The sequence below is a fragment of the Monopterus albus genome, unplaced genomic scaffold (assembly GCF_001952655.1).
Source record: "Monopterus albus unplaced genomic scaffold, M_albus_1.0 scaffold18.1, whole genome shotgun sequence".
Lineage (NCBI taxonomy): Eukaryota > Metazoa > Chordata > Actinopteri > Synbranchiformes > Synbranchidae > Monopterus > Monopterus albus.
Genome location: NW_018127898.1, coordinates 7,137,273 through 7,158,097, shown reverse-complemented (window position 1 = coordinate 7,158,097; position 20,825 = coordinate 7,137,273). Strand labels below are relative to the sequence as shown.

The 20,825-nt window shown below is 41.2% G+C and overlaps 1 protein-coding gene across 5 annotated transcripts in view; it reads right to left on the bottom strand.

Moving 5' to 3' along the window:
* Positions 1 to 20,825, bottom strand: part of ncoa3 (nuclear receptor coactivator 3) — a 33,769-nt gene that overhangs the window by 12,201 nt on the left and 743 nt on the right. For 2 of the 5 annotated variants that reach the window (XM_020592950.1, XM_020592946.1), the window contains exons 2-10: positions 7,159 to 7,226; positions 6,473 to 6,522; positions 4,525 to 4,629; positions 4,102 to 4,262; positions 2,745 to 2,845; positions 2,343 to 2,517; positions 1,951 to 2,142; positions 1,593 to 1,679; positions 1,241 to 1,384 (exon numbers count right to left, since the gene is read on the bottom strand). In XM_020592950.1, coding sequence (XP_020448606.1) covers positions 1,241 to 1,384; positions 1,593 to 1,679; positions 1,951 to 2,142; positions 2,343 to 2,517; positions 2,745 to 2,845; positions 4,102 to 4,262; positions 4,525 to 4,610 — 946 coding nt within the window. In that variant the 5' untranslated portion in view covers positions 4,611 to 4,629; positions 6,473 to 6,522; positions 7,159 to 7,226. The other 3 variants (XM_020592947.1, XM_020592949.1, XM_020592948.1) reach the window with 3 other exon arrangements.

Below are 20,825 nucleotides of genomic sequence, written 5' to 3'. Positions count from 1 at the left end.
GGGAAAGCACTACGTATTTTGTATTCTTCATTGATTTTACCATACTTAGAGTATGGCGTTGAAAACTGGGGAAATACATACAAAAGCTCACTTCAACCATTGTATATATTGCAAAAAAGAGCGATAAGAATTGTGCATAAGATGGGGTATAGGGATCACACCATTGAAGCTTTCATACAGTCTAAATTGTTAAACTTTTTTGATTTAGTTGGATATAAGACTGCAGTGTTTATGTATAAAGCCAGGAGCAATTTATTACCTGGTGGAATTCAAAAACTATTTAATGAAAGGGAAGGGGGATACAATTTAAGGGGTCAGTTAAATTTAAAAATTCATGCTATACGTACAACCAAAAAAAGATTTTGTATTTCCATAAGTGGGGTAAAACTATGGAATAATTTAAGTGTAGACATAAAAAATAGTAATAGAATTGATGAGTTTAAACATAAATATAAAGGTATGTGTCAATCAAGATATATGCAAGAACAGGCTCAATGATTAATTACATGGACAATTGTGGGTGTGGTGTATGAATGTTAACACTTTGTAATAATTCTTTAGTATATTACTTGTGTGGTGTAGAAGATAATTATTTAAGAATGTAATTATGTAAGAATGTTTACACTGTTATAATCTTTTTTTTAGTATAATACTTGTGTGGGTAGAAGTGAATCATTTACTGCTTGCAAACCAATGACGGTAAGATGATGCTATGGGGTAGGACTGGATAAGTCTGACTTCTTCCTACTCCATTCAAGCATGTACTAGGTATAAGCAAATTTATATTGGATTATGTGTATGTGTGTTGTCATATCAACTGTTTTTACATGCTTGAAAGAATAAATCAAATCAAATCAAAATCAAAATCAAAACCAGGTGTGTTCAGCCAGTCAGAAGCTGGAAGATACCATCTTAGATGAAAGTGGAATGAGGAAAGATAAAGTTAATTGATACCTTCCAGCTTCTGACTGACTGAACACACCTGAGCCAGGTAATCAGCAGCAGGTCAGGCAGGGATAGCTGAAAAACAAGCAAGACAGTGGCCCTCGAGGACTGGAATTGGCCACCCCTGCTCTAGTTCATATGCAAATGAGTGTGACAAATGAAGTTGCTTTTGCAAATACCTGCTAATGTAGCACCAGGTGCCAAATATTAATGAAAGGCTTTGTTGACTACTTTTGAAAAGAACTGTAAGTGCTGGTCACAAAAGGAGGGTAGAAGGTAGGGTTAGACTACATACCATCTTGATAGTGGCGTTTGTAGTACCAGGGTTGTCCCTCGCTGCGTTGTAGGAACATCTGCATACAGCGCCTCATCAGGTCTTCCCTGCCTGGGCGCATAGTAGTGTGAAGAGAGCTCTGCTGTTCAATTTCAATCAGTTTGCCTGCAACAGAAAATATATAATTGGGATTACACAAAGCAAAATTGCTAGTTATGGTAAAGGAATACCTGCTACCACAGCTTTTACAGCCCAGGCCAGTCTGACTATAGCCTTTGTATGCTGCTGTGCCTAAGAACAACCATTTCCAAAGGTCATGTCACATGTATAGAAAGTACCTGCATCTATTACAAATGACACAGTGGAAACTTACCTGACAGTTCATGGCGAGTGCTAAACCTCTCCGTCCTCTCTACTGCAGTGATACGTCGCGCCACACAGATCATACATGACTGCAAATCTGAGTAAAGAAACAACACAATGTTAAGTCCATATTTAAATGCACTAGAAGAGGAACTGGACATTTAACACTATTTGTGGGTATAATATTATTATGCACAAGAGATTCTGGCCCTGCACACTGTGTGTAAGCCAAAGCCACTGGGTAATGTAAACAAGTCTGAGAATGCAAATTAAACCCTACCAATAATCATAACATGTTTAACTGTTATACTTGTTCATCTATTTTTTCCATCAGGAAAAAAAAACATTACTGTTAACAATGACTCTACCTTCTCCCTCCTCCATCATAGCCCGAGGCTGAGTGAGGGCAAAACACTGCATGGTCTCATAGCGTTGGCCTCCAGCCCTCTCTTCTGGCAACGAATGACTCTGACCATGAACAAAGTTCACAAGCATGCGACAATTGAAGGTGTGACTCTTTTGCCGGGGTGCCTCTGCTCCCCATGACGCCCCATTTGGTGCTATGAAGAAAAAAAAAAAAAAGGATACTGGTAAACAGGTGAACATGGCTCTTTGCCTGGTGTGTGAGTGTGTGCAAGAGCTTTGAAACTGTTCAATCATCTATATCGGTGTGTGTGTGTGTGTGTGACTGTGTTTGAATGTACATTTAGGTGTGTATGATTTTGACTGTGGTTGTCCCAGCACATATATTATGTCTCACCACTGGACTTGGGTAGATTCTTGTGAAACTCCTCTCTGTCCTCATCATGGATGATGTTGTACACACTGGTGTTGATCAGCTCCTCCTGCCTGTACTGCAGGTACTGGGTCACGTTGTCTGACACAAATACAATGCTGCCCTCTCGGTTCACCACAAACAGAAAGCCATCCAGGGCCTAGAAGCATCAGGGTCACAAACACAGAGTTGAATGGAGGAAAACTTACCAATGCAAACAGCAAGAATAAAATATAACTTATTTGGCTACTATATTAACCCTATAGAAACCAGCTGTTTCTATTAACTCCAAGTGAGCAAAGACAGGAAAAAACACAGGTCCAGCATATGGAAGAGCAGCTAATTGGTGTTGGTCTTTTGTCCCCCGGTGGCTGTCCCCAGTCTGACCTGTAAGAGCAGCGGCCCCAGATGGTCCTTGTCAATGACCCCTTGACCAGTGGAGGACACATCCGCCTTCTGGACATCATCATCACTGCAAGAGCTCTTTCCTAAGAACAGATGAAGCACATTGCACTACTGAGGAAGAGAATTCATATTTTACAACTATTTGGATTTTTTTATTCTGTACTTTACATATTAAAAATTATTTTCACTTTGTATCTCAACATGAAAAGCTGTATGTTTTGCCACAATATAGGTTAATTTTTGTATTTTCCTTACAGTTATAATTTCAAGACAACCATTGTTCTGTTTACAGCCGGCTGCTTCCCTTTTACAGTATAATAAAGTACTTCTTCTAGCCACCAGGTGGCACAGCAAGTCATGGATGCATGGTTAGAATGCCTTTCTATTTTTAAAATCAGCATGTGTCTGAGGCTTTGTTAGATGCCACTCACTCTATATATCATGGTCATCTGTGGTGTGAGACATGAAGCAAGGCAACACTCGGATTTCACTCCATTTCAAATCAAACAAGCAGTATGAGAAAACAGATTTGAAGAAACAGTGACTGACAGACACTAGAGAAACAGATTGCAAAAGAAAATAAAATGTGTGAACAAGGGGAGGGAAAAGGTGTGTTAACGAGACAGACAGAAGAGAGACAAAAAGGGGCCTTCCATCATTCCCATCCTGTAACTATGGCAACCTGGCTGCACAATGCCGAGGCCAGCAGTAGCCAGCTGTGACCCTTTGGGTAGATTCCAATATGATTGCTCTCTTTCTTCCTTAACCACTTAACCTCAGAGATCTAATCTCAACTGAGCTAAAACAGGTGAAAAAAATAACCTCCTTTGCAACGCAATCATGTCAAATCTGCAAGATGATTGGAAAATGGCCTAGGGAAAGGAACAGGTCTTTATAAGGTCTGATTTTTGAGTTACCGTTGTTATTAGTCTCCCAGAGGGAAGCAGGGGTTGGCACTAACATATACACACTGTCAGCAACAGCCTTGAGCCATGAACGCCGAGGATTGGTCTCAATTACTGGTGTTCATTTACCCCCGCCTGATACAACCCACCAAAATGACTATCAGTCTGAAGCAGCCTGGCCTTGAACCAAAGACAGCACTTCATCACTGGCATCATCTGTCCTGCAGCAGGGTACCTGACAAGATTCAGCCTAACTTTATTCACTGGTTCCTCTCCAAATACAAACAAAAATAAACCAATGAATAAGAACATTTTCTGGTAGCTAAATTATAATCTGGTTGTAGTCAAACTGTATTTTTCACATGCTGCTTTGCTCATGACCAGGCATGTATGGTGTACAGGTGTTATATGTACAGTACAGTTTGTAGTGGTACCTTGCTCTTTGATTTGTCTAATCTGTCTCACGGTCTCCTTGAGGATGGCACATTTGTCAGGCTTGACATTGAAGCTGTCGATGTTAGAGAGGTTGGCAGAGATGAGCTCAGCCAGCTCCTCGATGTACTTGCTCTCCTGCTCCCTCCGACGCTTGTCACACCTGCCGGGCGTCAAGGAGATTAGATATGTTGTCATGACAACCTCACTTCCCAACGCCTGTCCATATGCGGGTCACCTCCGGGTTTAGATGCTTCAGACACTGCGTTAGCAGCATACACATGTTTGTACCATGAGGGCAAGAATGTTTACATGAGGCCAGAAGGCAGGAAGTGACCTGATGCACTTGCTGACATTCACACTAAAAACTGCAGCACATGCAACAGATTGATACATGAAGACAGAAGAGCAATTACAGCACTCACCCTAAGCCTGGTGTGTCACAGGTGGACAGTTTACGTTTGCGGTCGGAGCACAGTGGCTCCAACAAGTTGTCTCCTACGCCACTCATCTTCAGCACATATCAGCACCTGAAAAGAACACAACCCCACATCATATATACATAGAGGCAGTGCAACTCAATCAGAGGGAATCTGGGTGAATAATCAATTGTTCGATTAGCTGACAAGATCAATGTCATTGAATACTGAAGATAAAGAAAAATCATTTTTGGGGCTGTTTATTTTTTATGTTGTAGAGAAGCAGATCTAATGTTTGACACTGCTTCTGCCTGTGTGTCACACACACAGTTTCCATGGAGAGCAGGTGGGAGATACTATGTCGGCAGATTCAGCAAAATGACGTGTGGTGTTACTTTACTCAGTTGGACAACATAGTTGAGTGTTTATTATGTGGAATGAAGCTATCTTTCCACGGCTCTACCAACACGATGAAGAGTCATTTACAACATCACTACAAAAATGTGGCTGCAGCAGAAAAAGAGAGTCAGAGCGTCACTGAAAAAGGACTCACCTGTTTGCTGCATAGTTTATTTATTTATTTTTTTGGTCAGGGTGGAGGACGTGTGATAAAGATGACATCATGACTAATGACTTAAATTGGCATAATTGTCCCTAGAACAAACTGAGAGTGTGGGTTAATATGCTCATACGTGTCAAAGGATAAGTGTGGATTGGAAAGTGCCCTCAGCTGTCAGGTTTTTGCAAAGTCCTCTCAAAAAGCACAGGAAATGCAGACAAACCTTAAAAGTTTCAGCAAAATACCCATGTTATTGAGAATATAAATGAAGTGAAATCCAGTAGAAGAGAAGACTGCAGGTTTCTACAGATTTATGACAGTGGACAATCCAGTTAGCAAAGCAACCTTGGTTCATGCTTAGTGCTTGATGGGAATGAAATCTCATCTGTTCCACTGCGAGGAGCTACTGATGATGATGTAGTGATTTGAAGCCTCAGGGGAGATGGGTCATTCTGCGTTCAGCCAGCCTGCCCGCTAGAATATTACCAGTCTGCTAGCAGCAGCAACAGACGTACATACTGCATATACAAAACATTTCCAGTACACGTACATGCTCAGGCATGCTGCAGCAGAGAGATGGGTGCTAGTAGCTACTGTCCCAGGCACATATTCACCAGCCTGCCTCTTTGCCTAACTTCTTGGGAGCGCACAAACAAAAAATAAACACTGCTCAGGCTTGCGAAGCCTAGAAACAATCCAAGACCCGACAGTTTATTCCAGAGACTAGAAAGCATTATCCCTGTTCCGCATTCTCTGCACTCTCCATACTAGGTTACATCCACGGGGTTGAACTGCCATTTCCCCAATATATCCTCAGCCCTCCCTTCTCTCCCTTCCTCCCTGTGTGTAGCAGTACTGGGCTCGAGGCCCTCCCCTTGTTTTCTTGCTCTGGCATTGCCCTGCATCTGACCCCTCAGAGTTCATGTTAGAGGAAACCTCTATAGCCAGCCACTAAAGTCACTGCTCCTTCCCATTCCCACCCAGAAACATACAAAGCTGTAGCATGTGGCTGTACAACAAGACTGTTGTACTACAAGCCTATCCTGGACTTTTGTGTCTGCACATGTGTACGTGCACATGTGAGTTCTCCTGAACACAGAGGCAGCTCATCCCAGTGTGCAAAACTGTAGAAAGGGTGGGAACCATTATGCAACTCCTTTTCTGCAACAGCAGGCTAGGACATGAAGCCCACCACTATTACAACTACTACTGCTACTACTAAGAGCACCAAGCCACAAATGCACACTCTGCACCATAAATCTGCATTGCATGCTTTTTGTCTGTGTACCTTTCAACACCCCTGCTGAAATCTGCCTGTCCTGCTCTGGCTGTGACTCCTCCTGCCCTCCCTACTCTCTTTCTTCCTTCCTTCCTGGTTTCTGTCCTAAGGCTCACCTCTGCAGCAGTGGAGAAAGATGACATCAGCCTTCAGCCAGCCTCACATCCTGAAACAGACAAACAGCAGAGCTGAGGGCTACTGAGAGTCTTCCTGAAAACAGGGAAAGCGTTGCGAGATAGTACAGTCTCCACTCTGGTTGTGGAGAAGCAATGCTGAACACCAGAGTTAATCAAAATAGGCTTCAACATGGAAATACAAATAAAAAAAAGAACAGCTTATGGGTCTCTTTGTTACATACAACTATAGGCAAAAGAATTACACTCTCATGGGATTTAGGCATTTGCAAGTTATAACATACTGTGTTTTTTATCTTGACTAGTATAGTATAGTTCACTATTTGACTCACAATGCACGTTCAAACGTTGTATATTTGACATGACTGAGATCTGAAAACTGCCAGCCCAAGTAGACAACATCTCCAGAGCAGAGTGAGAGACTGCGAGCAGCATCCCACTAAAACCACAGATGAGTCTCAACAGGCCTCACAGTATGCCACACACCTAAATCAGCTTCATCTGACAACATGAAACTTGCTCAGGAACGAGATGAGATGTACAAACCATCAGATTCAGAAGCATTCAATGTCACGCTTATAAATAAAATGGTCTGAACATCTAATAGACTGGCCACCTAGGGTTGATGTACGAGTGTGTGCGTTTTCCTACATATGCCTCTTGCTCACCTTGGCCAGTTCAAACCGCAGTCAAGCTCCATTCAGGTTCTAGCATCACTTCAGTTTCTCAACATCTCCTGCAAACAGAGACACAAATAAAAAGGTCATGAGCTGTGGTGTTCTCTGAACGTCTACACGTCTCAACCTGAGTCAATAATGACAGTCCTTTGCTTCCTTTGGAAATAGCACAAGCGCTTTATACATTTTGCTTTCACAGAAATTCATGGGAGAAAAATTTATTTCTAAAATTGCACAGGAAGCACTAGCAGACAGCATCCTGTTTGCGTTCTCCCCTCAGCCCGTTCCACTGCGTCATCACTTCCCTTTCCTGGAAATGTGACCACTCATCCACCCTATTTACATATTCTGTTTATCAGGCCGCTTCCCTGTCGTCCTGATACCCACTCACACAGTGTACTATGTTTGTATCTGGCTATCAGAGGCTTTAAAAAACTTAGCTAACTCAGACAAAAACAAGATAGTGTGCAAATAAAGCCATATTCAGAATATTCAGGTCAGAGCGTTGCTGCAAAATGTTATCAAATGGTTTCAAAAAATAAAACTCTGATGACTATTCCTCACTGGGCACATGCAGTAACTAAGCCAGTGGTGCTTATCATCAGTTTCTTTTTAATAAGCAGTGCTTACACTAGTTTGAGAAACATTAGTCAGACACTACACATGCTTTCATTACCTTCAGCACTTTATCATCATACTCATAATAATCACAGCAAAGAAGCCCCTGGGTTTTGTGTTTACTCATCATAGCACTGGATAAGTTTTCATCAAAGCAACAGAAATGAATCTTTCTCAACTTAGTCACCAACATCTGTGTACAGTTTATCCAGTGCATACATCCATCCATTATCTATAGCACTTATCTTGAAGAGGGTCACGGGGGGCTGGAGCCAATCCCAGCTGACATTGGGCGAGAGGCGGGGTAAACCCTGGACTAGTCACCAGTTCATCACAGGTCTTATCCAACACATTTTTACAATATCATACAACTACAAGATCATTTTGCTCAGGATATCAAGGGACCTGATACAGAGTCCTAATCCAAATGCTGGGAAGACCTGGTCCTCAGTGTTTGAGTACAACCTGCTCCAGAAGTACTGACCTTTAGCATCATCAGTGTACTGCCAGACATTCTGAGATGTTCTTTCTTTCATAAAATCTAATAATCATCTTCATATTGCACAAAAAAGGTAGATTAATGACTTCAAAGGGTTAAAAAAAAAAATCAACTAATAAACTATCATAACAGTCCATTTTAATTTGGTCTCATTATTCATATCTCTAACTCACAGTCCGCTTGTTAAGTGTGACATAACATTCCATTTCCGGGTACAAACTCACCCAGACTCAAATGGCGGAGCCTGTCATCCACTACACAATAAAGTGAGGCATCTTATAACCTTGGATCAGCGGGGGCGTGGAAGAAGTGAGGTACGGAGTTTAACAACAGTGGCCACAGAGGAAAAGAAATAAACACAAGGTCTGAAGATACAGAGTGAGACCGGGGAGTTTAGTACAGTCTGAATTTGTGCTAAATCTTAGTTAATGCAGCTTTAACACAAAGAATGAAAGGAAAGCACTCCCTTTCTGTCAACCATCCAAACATAGTTTGAGAATTCTGAGTGGATTTTTCTACGCTGCCCGGCCGCGTTGACAGTCACATCTGTACAATTCTATATACACTTCAATGCAACACTTTCACCTTAACATCTGTTATAATGACACTCAAAAAGTTTAGGTTTTTTGGTGAAATTGTCATAAATATATAAATGTTTATTAGTGGGGTCATAGTTAAAGGCAGTGTTGTAGTGAGCTTCATTATATTCAGATTTGTTCCTAATAGTCTGACCCTCTCATTATGTAGCTAGGGAGGACAAAAATACAGACACCTCTAAATATAATGTAGTCCAGTACAACACTGCCTTTAACTATGACCTCAATAATAAACATTTAATGAATTTTTACTTTTATGACAGCTTCACCAAAAGCTGCAATATTTCGAGCTTCATAAACACAGATGTTAAGGCGGAAGTGTTGCCTTGAAGTGCATACAATTGCACAGGTGTACCTAATAAAGCGGCCGGTGAGTGTACCAAAGCAACTAATCAGCATTTCTGGGAACCAACGTGAATATTTCCGAGCATCTTTTTCTCACATGCAAGTTATTTTACAACTTTTAACTCTCCATTTGGACATTATTGTTAAACTTAGTTAATACCTGCCTTTTCTACTGACACAGATGGGTCTGAACATGCACCACACAAGCACAAATAACTTGAACTTGAATGTGAAATGTAGTTCGGACCAGGACATATAAGTGCAAGTATGAATACGGACTGCAGGAGGTGGAGGAGGAGTCACAGCATACCGAGAAGAATAAAGAGGGGGAGGAGGAGGGAGAACAGGGAGGGGGATGGGAAGAGAGAAGACACACTGCACTGAGCTGGATAGTGCTGCTCTGAAAATACTGGCAGCAATGATAGCTGGTTGACTTTGACACAGTATACTTGTTTAATGCCTTCTCATTCAAATATAAGAAGCCTTAGTGAGTCCAATTTAAATGTCACATACGGCTTTTAAAGTACAAAGAAATAAACAAAGCAGTTTTACAACATGAAAACACTCGGGCTACTTTAACACAGAAACTTCAAGGTTTCCCTTCAGGGTTAACTGCACTGATAAAGCATAGATTTTACAGCCAATACTGATGAGAAATGTTTACGGGGGCGACCTGTTGCTCAGAAAAGCCTACAGCTGGAAAGTTTGCCCAAATTATGTCCTGTAAATTATACACTTAAGTACTGGTTCTGATATGAAGTCAGAGTCGATGTCTCTTTAGTGAAGGGTGAACACTGTGTTGGTGGTGCTCACTCAAACTGTAAGTTATTCAAATCAACAGCAGCATGACGTAAGCATGTACAGTTATGTGGCCATGCTCTGTGTTTTTATTGATAATATTTCTGTACATCACTTGAAGGGTAACTGCTTCTTTTAACTTCTCAGTGAACGATCTCCGACAGTAAATTTCCTTGTTCAGCTGACTTAAAGGAACTGTGGGCAGTAAATGGACACATTTCAATTGGCCGACAAACCTATTAACTGTGAGGGGCTTTGCTTCTTTGTTCTTGAAAACTACCCACCAACATTGCAACCACTCCCATACCAATCATGTGTTGCAAAACAAGTATTTTAAAAGGTCACAAATGGAATGTTTATCTTGCAATACAAGCATTGTACTGTACGCCTCAAAGCTCTCAGATCAAGCATGACTTCACTCATACTGAGGAAATAAAGGAAGCGTAGTAACCATCTCCAAAGACATAGGCTATCTGTCCCCTCATTAGCAGCCTGTCTGTCCCCCTGACTGACAGACTAAGGTACATTGAAGGAGTCTGGGCCATCATGCCATTTTAGTTAGCATTATAAAAATATATCATTTTGATATACATGCATTTGGCAAAAGGCCAGAAGGACAGCAGTGTCAGTCAGTCAGGATCAGAATAGTGAGGACATTCCTGTTCAGACTGAAATAAAGCTTGCAATCTGAGCTGCCAGACACAAAGAGTGGCAGGCCCAACAATAAACACACCATAATATAACTTCGAGTGAGTGAGAGGGAGGGGGTCAAACTGTTCAAAGTTTGAGAGTATATATATATAAAAAAAAAAAAATACTACAATGAATCATGGTAGATTTGATCTACAAGAAGCATCATTACTTCACTGCACTACAAACACACACACACACACACACACACACACACACAGACAAGGTAATAAAGTAACAAAAAGGTGCCCACTAGAGTTTAGGACACCAAGTGCAAAAAGGAAACAAAAGGACAGAATGACTTCCTGTTTTTCTTCAAAGAAACTCTCCACCTCCTACTGAGCATACAACCAGCTATACACTGGGTGTAGCTGGAGCTCACACCAGCCCCAGCCTTAATGTCTTTTTTAAAACAACAAAGCCATCCTACGGACTTACAAAATGATGCTCTTGGAGAGTCATGAATAAAATAAATAAATAAAAAAACTACAATAAAAAAAAAAACAACAACAACTTTTAAATATATTATTTGGGTCACGTGCAATATTTCCTCCCCTCCAAAAATGCACTTTGAATTTTAGCAGGATCTCCAACTATTTACATATTGCTGTTCTTAAATTTCAGCAGCTCTGCTCTGAATCCTTGCCATAAAACACCCATAGTGTCTGACACTCACTGCTCTGAAGTCTAGGGGGTTATCCCAATTCCTTTAATTGCATCCACATTTCCCCTCATTTGCATCCAAGTCCTGTCTACATAAGATGCGAGGAAAAAGGGATTGAGGAAACCTTATTATAAGGATGGTTGCATGTATCCTTGCTCATGGCTCCTCCAGCAGCCTCCTCTCTTCTCAGAGAAAGAATAAGAGCTGTGGAACATCTATCAAGATGGCAGGCTGGAAGGATTTCCGGGTTGGGCACCATTCAAAAAAAAAAAATCAAATAAGGGAACTGGGATTTAAACTATGCTAGAAGCAATCATTTTTAACCTTGCTAGATGGCAGGAAAAAATAAGGGCATTATGAACCACATTACTGCTCTTGCTTCATATAATTTAAAACCAAATTTCAGTGTGTTTAGTTGCCATTTATCATTTTGACATATGCAAGATATCCTCTTAATTCTGAGACAAGATAACTTCCAGATTTTCCTAAAGTCGAGTGCAGCCCTATTGTTGGTGAATATTACTTATTAGCTGTTTTTCTGCCAACATCACACAAGACTTTAATGAGATGTGCTTATTGGGACTAAACTGGAGCCAAAGGATTTGATGGCAAAAACTGAGTTGAGGAGGACATATGTCAAGCACGTGTGTACAGCTTTGGATTTTGAAAGAGTGAAGCTGTAGATTGTTCAGCCTCCATTTAGTTGCAGAGGCAGCTGTGAAATTCCAGCAAGGCTCAAAACCAAGACCAAAACAAACGTCTACCTATAGTGAGTGTGAACTGGTGGAAAGCAAAGATTTTTCTGTCTCTTTCTTCCTCTGCATACTTTTAATGCAAGGACCCACTGAAGCCAGGTTGTGATTTGAAACTGCTAAAAATACAACAACAAAGTTAAATTTGCTTCATTACTGTTTTACCAAATTCACTCAGTTAACTAAGTCTTTCAAATGAAAAGCCTCCACAAGCGAGACCGATTTAGAGTTCATATTAAAAGTCACACAAGGAGCAATTCACCGTTGCATAAAGCACACCTTGAGAGAGGAGGACAGGGAGGTGGAGCTGAGAGGGAAGACAGAAACACGCCCTTACAGAAGCTTTCTAATGTTTGTGAGGCACTGGTAAGAAAATGAAGTCCAGCCTGAAGGTTCAGTTTAATCAACCAATCGAAGTGCAAGAATGTGTGGATTACACAAATATAAAAAAGACCGGCCTACACATCTGAACAGGCTCCTAATCTAACAATGTGAATCACACATTCTATTGCAGAAGAAAGAAAAAAAATGTTGTGTGAATTATCAAAAAAATAAACACGGCTTAACTCTTCTGCAACTCCCTTACACTGACTGCACAAAAACACACTGTTGACATAAATTATATTAGAAATCTATCCATAAAAGAAATTCACAGTGGCACATAAAAACAGTAGATGTATAAAACACAAAGCTGCAATTTGCCCCGGCAGCTTTCTCTTCAAACCTGTAAAGTACATGATGGCCACAGAAGAATGTGGTGCAGAAGAGAAGTTAGTTCACAGCAAAAAGAAAACTGTCTTCCCTCTAGAAAAAAAAACATCCCCCACCTTCAACCAGTGCACACAACGTGTGTGCATCTCTCCATTTTTTCTCACACAAACTGCAACATGTAGAAAACCCAGGGAAAAAAAATGAAGGTGGAAACAAAGAGATGGAAGATTCCACTCTGTGTGTGTGTCACAAATGCATCACCTACAACAATCCATCATTAATATGGACAAAGGGCAGAAAGGAACAGGAAAGGGCCCACGTGGCCACAGATGAAACCAGCTACCTGAGTGCATAGCACCACTGTAATGCTGCATCTCCAACATTCCCTTCCTTTTCTGTGCGTCTGACACGTTGGTGTACATAGCATGGTGACAAGAGGGAGGACATGGCATTGTCCAGGGGAGACCACGTTGACCAAATAAAATGCAGGCGGCTGTGATCACACAAAGCTTATATTATGGAAATTAGTTCATTAATCAATGGCTAAACAGCCGTTTATCTGGGAAGCCAGAGCACTAGAGCCTGATCGGCCTCCATGCTGCCTGGTCTGATAACGCACACATCTTCACTAGCGGCAGATGGAGATGCAGAGAGAAGACAAATTGCATGAAGCCACAATAATTCAGTGTGAAGATTTGTCAACCAGTGTAATCACTTTATCAATACTTTTAAATGACCTCATGCTGACACAAAGGATTTTGCTTGGATTTAATTTGGTTTCCAGAATCTTTATACACATTTGAACTGTGCTTCTCAGCAAAAATAAATAAAATAAAATAAATATATAAAGAGGCAGATATTCATTTTCAGACCACAGTACAGCTCCTCCCTCTCGTTCTTGTGTCTCTCCCTCTTTTCTGTGCTCCCTCCCCTCCACCCTCCACCATCCCTGTAGGATTGGTGGAGTAAACACAGGAAGAGAGCGGGCTCTGTTCCACCACGCCAGAGCTCGGGCTGGGCGTTCCTGCAGAGCTACTGCGCCGAGGTCAAAAGTTTACTGTGGTTTTTATTTCACCTTTCCTCAGCCAATCACAGCGCCACACTGCAGCGCCTGAACTGTGACCCTGCAAAGAATTCCACTCAAAAGATGGTCTGACGCCAGTTTCACAACTGCACCCCCTCCTGTCTCCCATCTTTTCCCTTACTAGTGCTTTTCCTTTCTTTCAACTGGCCAGTCTAATGTGTTGACAGAGCCTAGGTGAAAGAGATTCCAGAAATGAGGCACGAGGGGTAACGGAGAGCAGGAGCAGAACCGGGGCTTTTAAATCCTCACGATGCTTTTTTAGATAATGATCAATACCTGCTCTGTTTTCCCTTTCTCTCTCTCTCTCTCTCTCTCTCTCTTTCTCTCTCTCTCTCTCTCTCTCTCTCTCTCTCTCTCAGTGATAAACCGTTCACCTTGGCAAATTAAAAAAAACAAACCTAAGAATCACTTGATCATTTTACAGCCTGATGCATCAGTAGGAACCATTTTAGTTGGTTTTGTTTCAATCTCATAGCAAAAAAAGAAAAACTGTAGAGTTATATATATATTATAACAAGATATAATACAAACAATTTGGTAAGATTTATTTCTCTACTCTTTGGGCTTCCTTCTTTATGTTTCGTTACAGAACCTGCCACACATTCTGCCACCACATACCAAGTTGCAGGTTAACACAATCAAAAGTGTGTTTAAATGACTTATGAGGACAGGTTGGACACAGGGGTCACAAGGGCCAAGTGTTGAAAGACAGGTGGGAAAGACAAGTGGGGAAAATGAAATGAGGAGCTCTGCTTGGTTTATATGACCACACTCAGGAACCTGTTTAGGAATCAAATCAGTGTGGACACACACACACACAGCCATAATCCAACTGTGGGTTTATTTTTGTCTTGGTGGCGCTGCACTCTGTTCTCATCTAGTGAGTGATTAAGCCCACACTGCTAATCAAGGGCCTCACGCTGTAAGGGAGCAGGCAAAGGATGACACACTGATCTAATACTATAGCATAAGCTTCAGAATGCATCATATTTTCAATGACCAAACAAACAAAATTTAAGAGAAGGGTCAGTGTTCCTGCAGACCCACATACTGCTCCAAATGGACTCAATTCTGATGGGCTCAGAAGAGATGAATGAGTGAACTGCAGTCTGTCCAGTAGTAGGCCATACACCATCAGAGGAGAGTTGGAGAGAGAGTTTTATCAAACTGGTGTTGGGACACCACATGGATGCAAAATGCTCCTAAAGGCTCCAGCACGGTGTTGAATCTACTGTTGTTACAACCATAGTAAAGCTACAGTATAGGCCATCTAAGGTGAGGTTATTTGTAGCAAAGCAGCAACTAAACTTCTAGACATGCATTTACTGTACCTGTCAGGAGTATAAAAACAGGTAACGGCTTTCAGATCATGTCCTGCTTTTATTCTGACCATGAAAGAGTGGTAATAAACAGAATGAAAAACTCCTGCCTCACTGTTCTTCAAATTATACTGGCTTTAACTTTATAACACTGCATTACTGTGCAACTTTACAACAGATCACTGATGTTACTGATGTAATGAACAGTAGGAAACTGGGCTGAAAGATCAAGTTGCTGTTATTCTGTGCAGTACTGAGATTATGAATTATTCAATGTTGAAACAAGTTTCCCTAGAGTATCTGTAGTAAAATGATACCACATAAGTTCATTAACCTGAAAAAATAGCTAAATACTTATACAATCATATCTGCAGGATCTAAATGTGATTATCGGATGATTCTTGAAATGATCGGCTCAGACTATACTGCAGATAATCATCGAGCAAATTCTAATGCCAAGTCCAACAGGACAGACTTCTTTATGCTGACTGTGCACTAACAACTGGTCATCCTAAAGGTAATACTGTAAATCACTGGAGATGTTTTTCACCTTCAGTTTAGTTTTATGTAGATAAGGATCTGATTGCAAAAGAATGTTTTCTGGCATTCAATTATAAGATTGTTCCCAGGTGAATAAAAAAAATTAAAAACAATGACATGGCAAAACTTTGAAACAACTGCACACTTTAGGGAAGAATACATAAGCAGTCTGAGCAATGAGTACTGAGCTGCAAACCTTGTACCTCGTACTGACTGTCACACTGGTTATGATTACCAGTTCTGCTTGCCTGTCAAAGGCAGTTTACTGAAACTTTAAAAACATATGGTTTGACTTGATCCAGTGTGCAAGTACATACTCATTTATTCTGGTCTGCCCCAGTGACTGTTTTCTTGGACCCCACAAGTGTCCAAACTCTGCCATCTCTACTTAAAACCAAACTCATAAATTACTTTAAATAACATTCAGCTTACATCCAATTTCAATTGTGGCCAGTACTGGAACAGTATCAAGGTAGTAGACACTGTTATGTGATGGTAACTGAAAGGGGACCTTTATTTCTCTTATTTTAGTCATACTGCACTCATGTAGGTCACTTGTTCCAGTGTTGCGATATGCAGATGAGCATATATGAGCATAAGAAAGAAGCAGAATGGAAATGTGGTGAACAGCTGCCAAACGAAGACCCACCTCCATACGAAATACTGGGGACTAACTGTCAAAGTTGGTGAGCGCTGTATGGTAAATAAACTACGCCATTGGTGCAAAGCTTGAAGTGATGTGGCAGTGTCAGGAGGGAAGTGTTAGCATGGCTATTCTGGGGACATCAGTAAGCTCCAGAGCAGCTACCTTTTGATTGCAGTGTTGCCTTAACGACAAGCCACATAAACAGGAGTGACATCACCAGGCAGAGAGAAGAGCAGTAATTGTGAAAAAATATTTCCACTTTATCCAGAAAGAAGAGGAAAAAATCTGCCCAAACATGAGTATTATAGAAAAAGGGATAGTAATAATACATTATGACACATGCCTTGTCAGTGTTGACATGCTGTAGTAAATGGACGTTGGTGATTCACAACTTAACCTTTCTTTGAACTTAAGGCTGCAATAAAGTAGAACTCGCAGTTGTGGAAAGCCAAAATGCTGATAAGAAAATTTCTGCAGATTCATGATAAAAAAAAAACTTTCAGATGCAGGTGAGCTACAAGATAGGAGACACTCGGCGTCCTTAGAGTCTCTGCTTGCATGGTCACATATCCTCTTACAACTTGCAGTCGTAGCACCATGTCAGCCACGGCTGCCTCTCAATCTAGACGGAACCAGAAACCACACCCCACTAACACATACATACAAACATCAAACTGCTTCATTCTGGAGATGTACAGAGAGAAATAGGAACACAATGTAAATAATGGAAATAAACTCAACCCACAACACAACACTGCTGAATTATAGGGGTGAAGTACTGGGGGCTGTGACGTAAACTCTGTGAGAATCTAAACTAGAACATATATGGGCACACTGCAGTGGTCAAGGTCAAAGCCCCCTCATTGTTTTGGTTGCAAACTAACCATTTTTCCTGCACAAACACACCCGTTTCAATTCTTGTGTATGTGATGGCAGCAGAGTGCACACGGGACAAGAAAAATGTAGGCAGGGAGAAGTTGGAGAGTGTCCATGTAGCAGTTGAGAAGTTCATCCAGAAATGACAGTGTCTCTTTTCTCTTCACCAGCCTCTCGATTTCCTTCTCTTTACACTGAATAACAGACAGAGGCAGCATCTGGTAGCAGTTATCTCACAAACCAATTTTTTTTTCACCCTTGCCGTCTATCCCCCAAAGCATTTTATCAATAAAAAGTCCTAAACAAAACACAGAAAAGGTCTTGCTAACATTTTACAACAGTAACAATCTAGGCCATGGAGCTGCCCTCCCACTGGCTTGTTCAGGTGAACCAGTTTTATGAGCATTCTTCAGCTGGGGGAGCAAAAGTTAAAGAGGGAGTTGAAGTTAAAGAGGAAGGGAAAGGAAGGGAGGGGGAACAAAGCTCTTGGCACCCCCTTCCCGAATAAACCCCCGTGTTCGTCCAATCAGCAAGGACTAGAGAGAGTGAACTGTCCAAATTCTTGCTGGTTATAAACTGGATTTGGGTGCAGTGATTGCTTCAGGCTGTCTGTTTGGCTTTTGGAAGTGTGCACGGCTCACATATGGCTCAGCTATAGCCCATCACTTGGGTATGACCTCAGAGTTGAAGAAGACAAGACCAAGGGGATGAATGAGATGCAACTTCAAACACTAACCGTCTGGCTTCTTCTGAATATAGTGAATAACAATCTGGGTTTCGGTAGCTCTCGTCTCATACTCTCACTTGTTCAGGCAAAGTAGCTGTAAATAATTTAGCTGTGGAAACACAACTGTCTCGTTGAGTAGAGTTTACTATATATAGATCTACAGAGGCAGGCAGGGAAAAAAAAGCAAACGCTACCTCATTAGTACTACCATACCAACACACACCTGTGTATGGTACACACACACTAACAATGACAAATACAGATTACTGTCACTGCATGAGTGACCTTGAGATGTGGGAACTAAACAGGATGCTGCTTCACACATCTGACCACAGGAAACTTTTGTATTCTAAATTAAACCTGGTTGTAAAACAGCCTCAGACAACAGAGTCAGGTCTGACTGGAAAACTTCAGTACAACTGCTGAATGACTTAACTAGTAAACTGGTCAAGATAAATATCATGAACACTGATGAAAAAATGATTACTGAAAATTTAAAGATGTAACTTTTCACTGAATGACAAGTACTTGAAAGTTATCAGAGAGAGGCCATATTTCTGGTGTTTTCCTCGACTAACCTTGCACTGCTGCCTGACAAAAAGGTACTATGATGAAGGAGTCATATTTCACTTAGGGGAAACAATCAGGCTTTCCTTTCAGCTCTGTGTGTCGAGAGTCCGCTGCTCATCCACACTGCTATTAATCTTAAAGTGAACACATACCACATGGCCAATTGGCAGCTGCTCAAAATTTAACTTATCTCCGTCTCTCTGAAGGTACACAGAGTGAACGCTAAAAGAATGCCATCTATTTAGACATCAGTGATGCAAAAATACAGCTTGACAGAGACAGATTAGAGCCAGTTAGAAAAATGTGGCTGTGCCACACAAAACTGGCAAGCTCTCCATTTATTTTTCCTCTCTCTCTGATACCTGACAGTAAGTGCAAATTAAAATTAAAGCAGTGTAAAACAGTTTGACATTTGACTTTTTTTTTTTAATTTCAGGACTATTTAAAACTAATTTTTGAACACAGAATTTTTCATTAAGAAACATGCTTCAATACATCTACAGTTACACATATGTGTAGTGTTTACAACTTGGGTGGAGATAGTGCTCAAAAGTGTGCCCCACTTTACTGAGTGGCTACAGATGCCAATGAATAAATTTGAATTGCCACAGCTAGTGCATTTTTGCATAGATTAATTATCCGTCACTTCCGCTGCTTGGATTTACTAATTTATTAAGTCTGTTTGGTATCTATCTTGCAAAAATATATTTTAAGTGTATTATTGACAGCACATATGTGCACATATTTATAATCAAAGTTTCGGTTTAGCCAAATATCAGTAATGTCACTAAATGTGTGCTCATTCGATGATAAATCAGGCGATCTGATGTAACCACAGAATCCCCACCACAGAGAGACTTCTACCAGTCCCTTGAGAAAAAAGTGATAAGTTAATGAATTATTGAGAGCACAGGGGCTGGCAAACAAAGAGCGAAAGCCATGGACCCCAGGCACTTCTTCACCCCATCTGCAGTCAAAGAATCCCCCCAAAGATTGATTCATTGTTAACGCAGCCTGACACCCTGTGTGAGGGAGAAAGAAAGTGGTAGATAAAGGGACAGAGAAAGGAGGACAGGGGGCTTCATTTGCCAAGAATATGAGCAGAAGCAGTCCAGTGGACAGGTTCCCACAGGGGTCATTCTGCCACTTACAATAATACCACATATGTGTGCTTGAGTAATGGCATTCCATCAGACTCAAAATAAAGACAAGTTAGCTCATCTGACAGCTGAGCACTGCCAGCAGCACTTGTTAATTCCCAGCTACATGCCATTTAAGTGCCCACATTACTGTGATACTGCAGCCCAATTAATGAGTGACCAGCAAGAAATGATATAAGCAGGAATATTTATCAGTAGGTGACAATTTCATTGCCAGACCATGTCGTAATACAACAAAAATGCCTAGATGATTTTAGAAAGTCTCACATGGAAATGAGCGCTGAGCCGTAGATGCCTGCAAGTATTGGCAGGGATGGCCCCAGGCAAAGAGAGCAACAGCACACCTCAACCTCGGCCGTTCCAGTGGAATGACTAACCTGCCTCCTCATTGTCTGCCTACACATGAACACACTCTCCAAGAATGTCCTTCTACCACCCCAGAAACTCTGTACTCAGCATATAGCTTATAGAACACAGAGAAAGCAAACCTGGACTCTACCTGAACCCTGGCTTTGTTTAACCTCCACGGCACTGAAACACATCCATCTCCCTCTGCCAGTCTGCCTGTCTCTCTCTGGTACACACATATACCTGATAGGATTAATGAACAGTATTATGGGCCACTGTATCCAACCATTACAGTCATGGATACTTTATCTCACTACAGCCATGCAAATAAATAAACAGATGCTGTGGACTCTCCAGAGCGGTCACACTGCAAACCAATGAGAAGCAGTGATGTACTGGTAAATATTGGGATCTGCAAGTCATCATACATTTAATAACCATCAATAAAATAAGACAGCTTTTCTCTGAAGCAGGCACCAGTTTTATATCAATTTATCTGCTATGATTTGTTACATGCTACTGTATTATGTGTGTCAAATTATAAGTAGGAAAACTTCAACAAACAGAATGTGGGTAGGTCTGCAGGTCTGCACTACAAGTGCGTACATCCTCCACTATATTCATGGTGAAAGCGAAAACAGCAAAAGAGCAATAAAACACAATTTTATATAAAATTTGTTACACGGAAAACTACTGCGGTGGAACTCACGTTAGC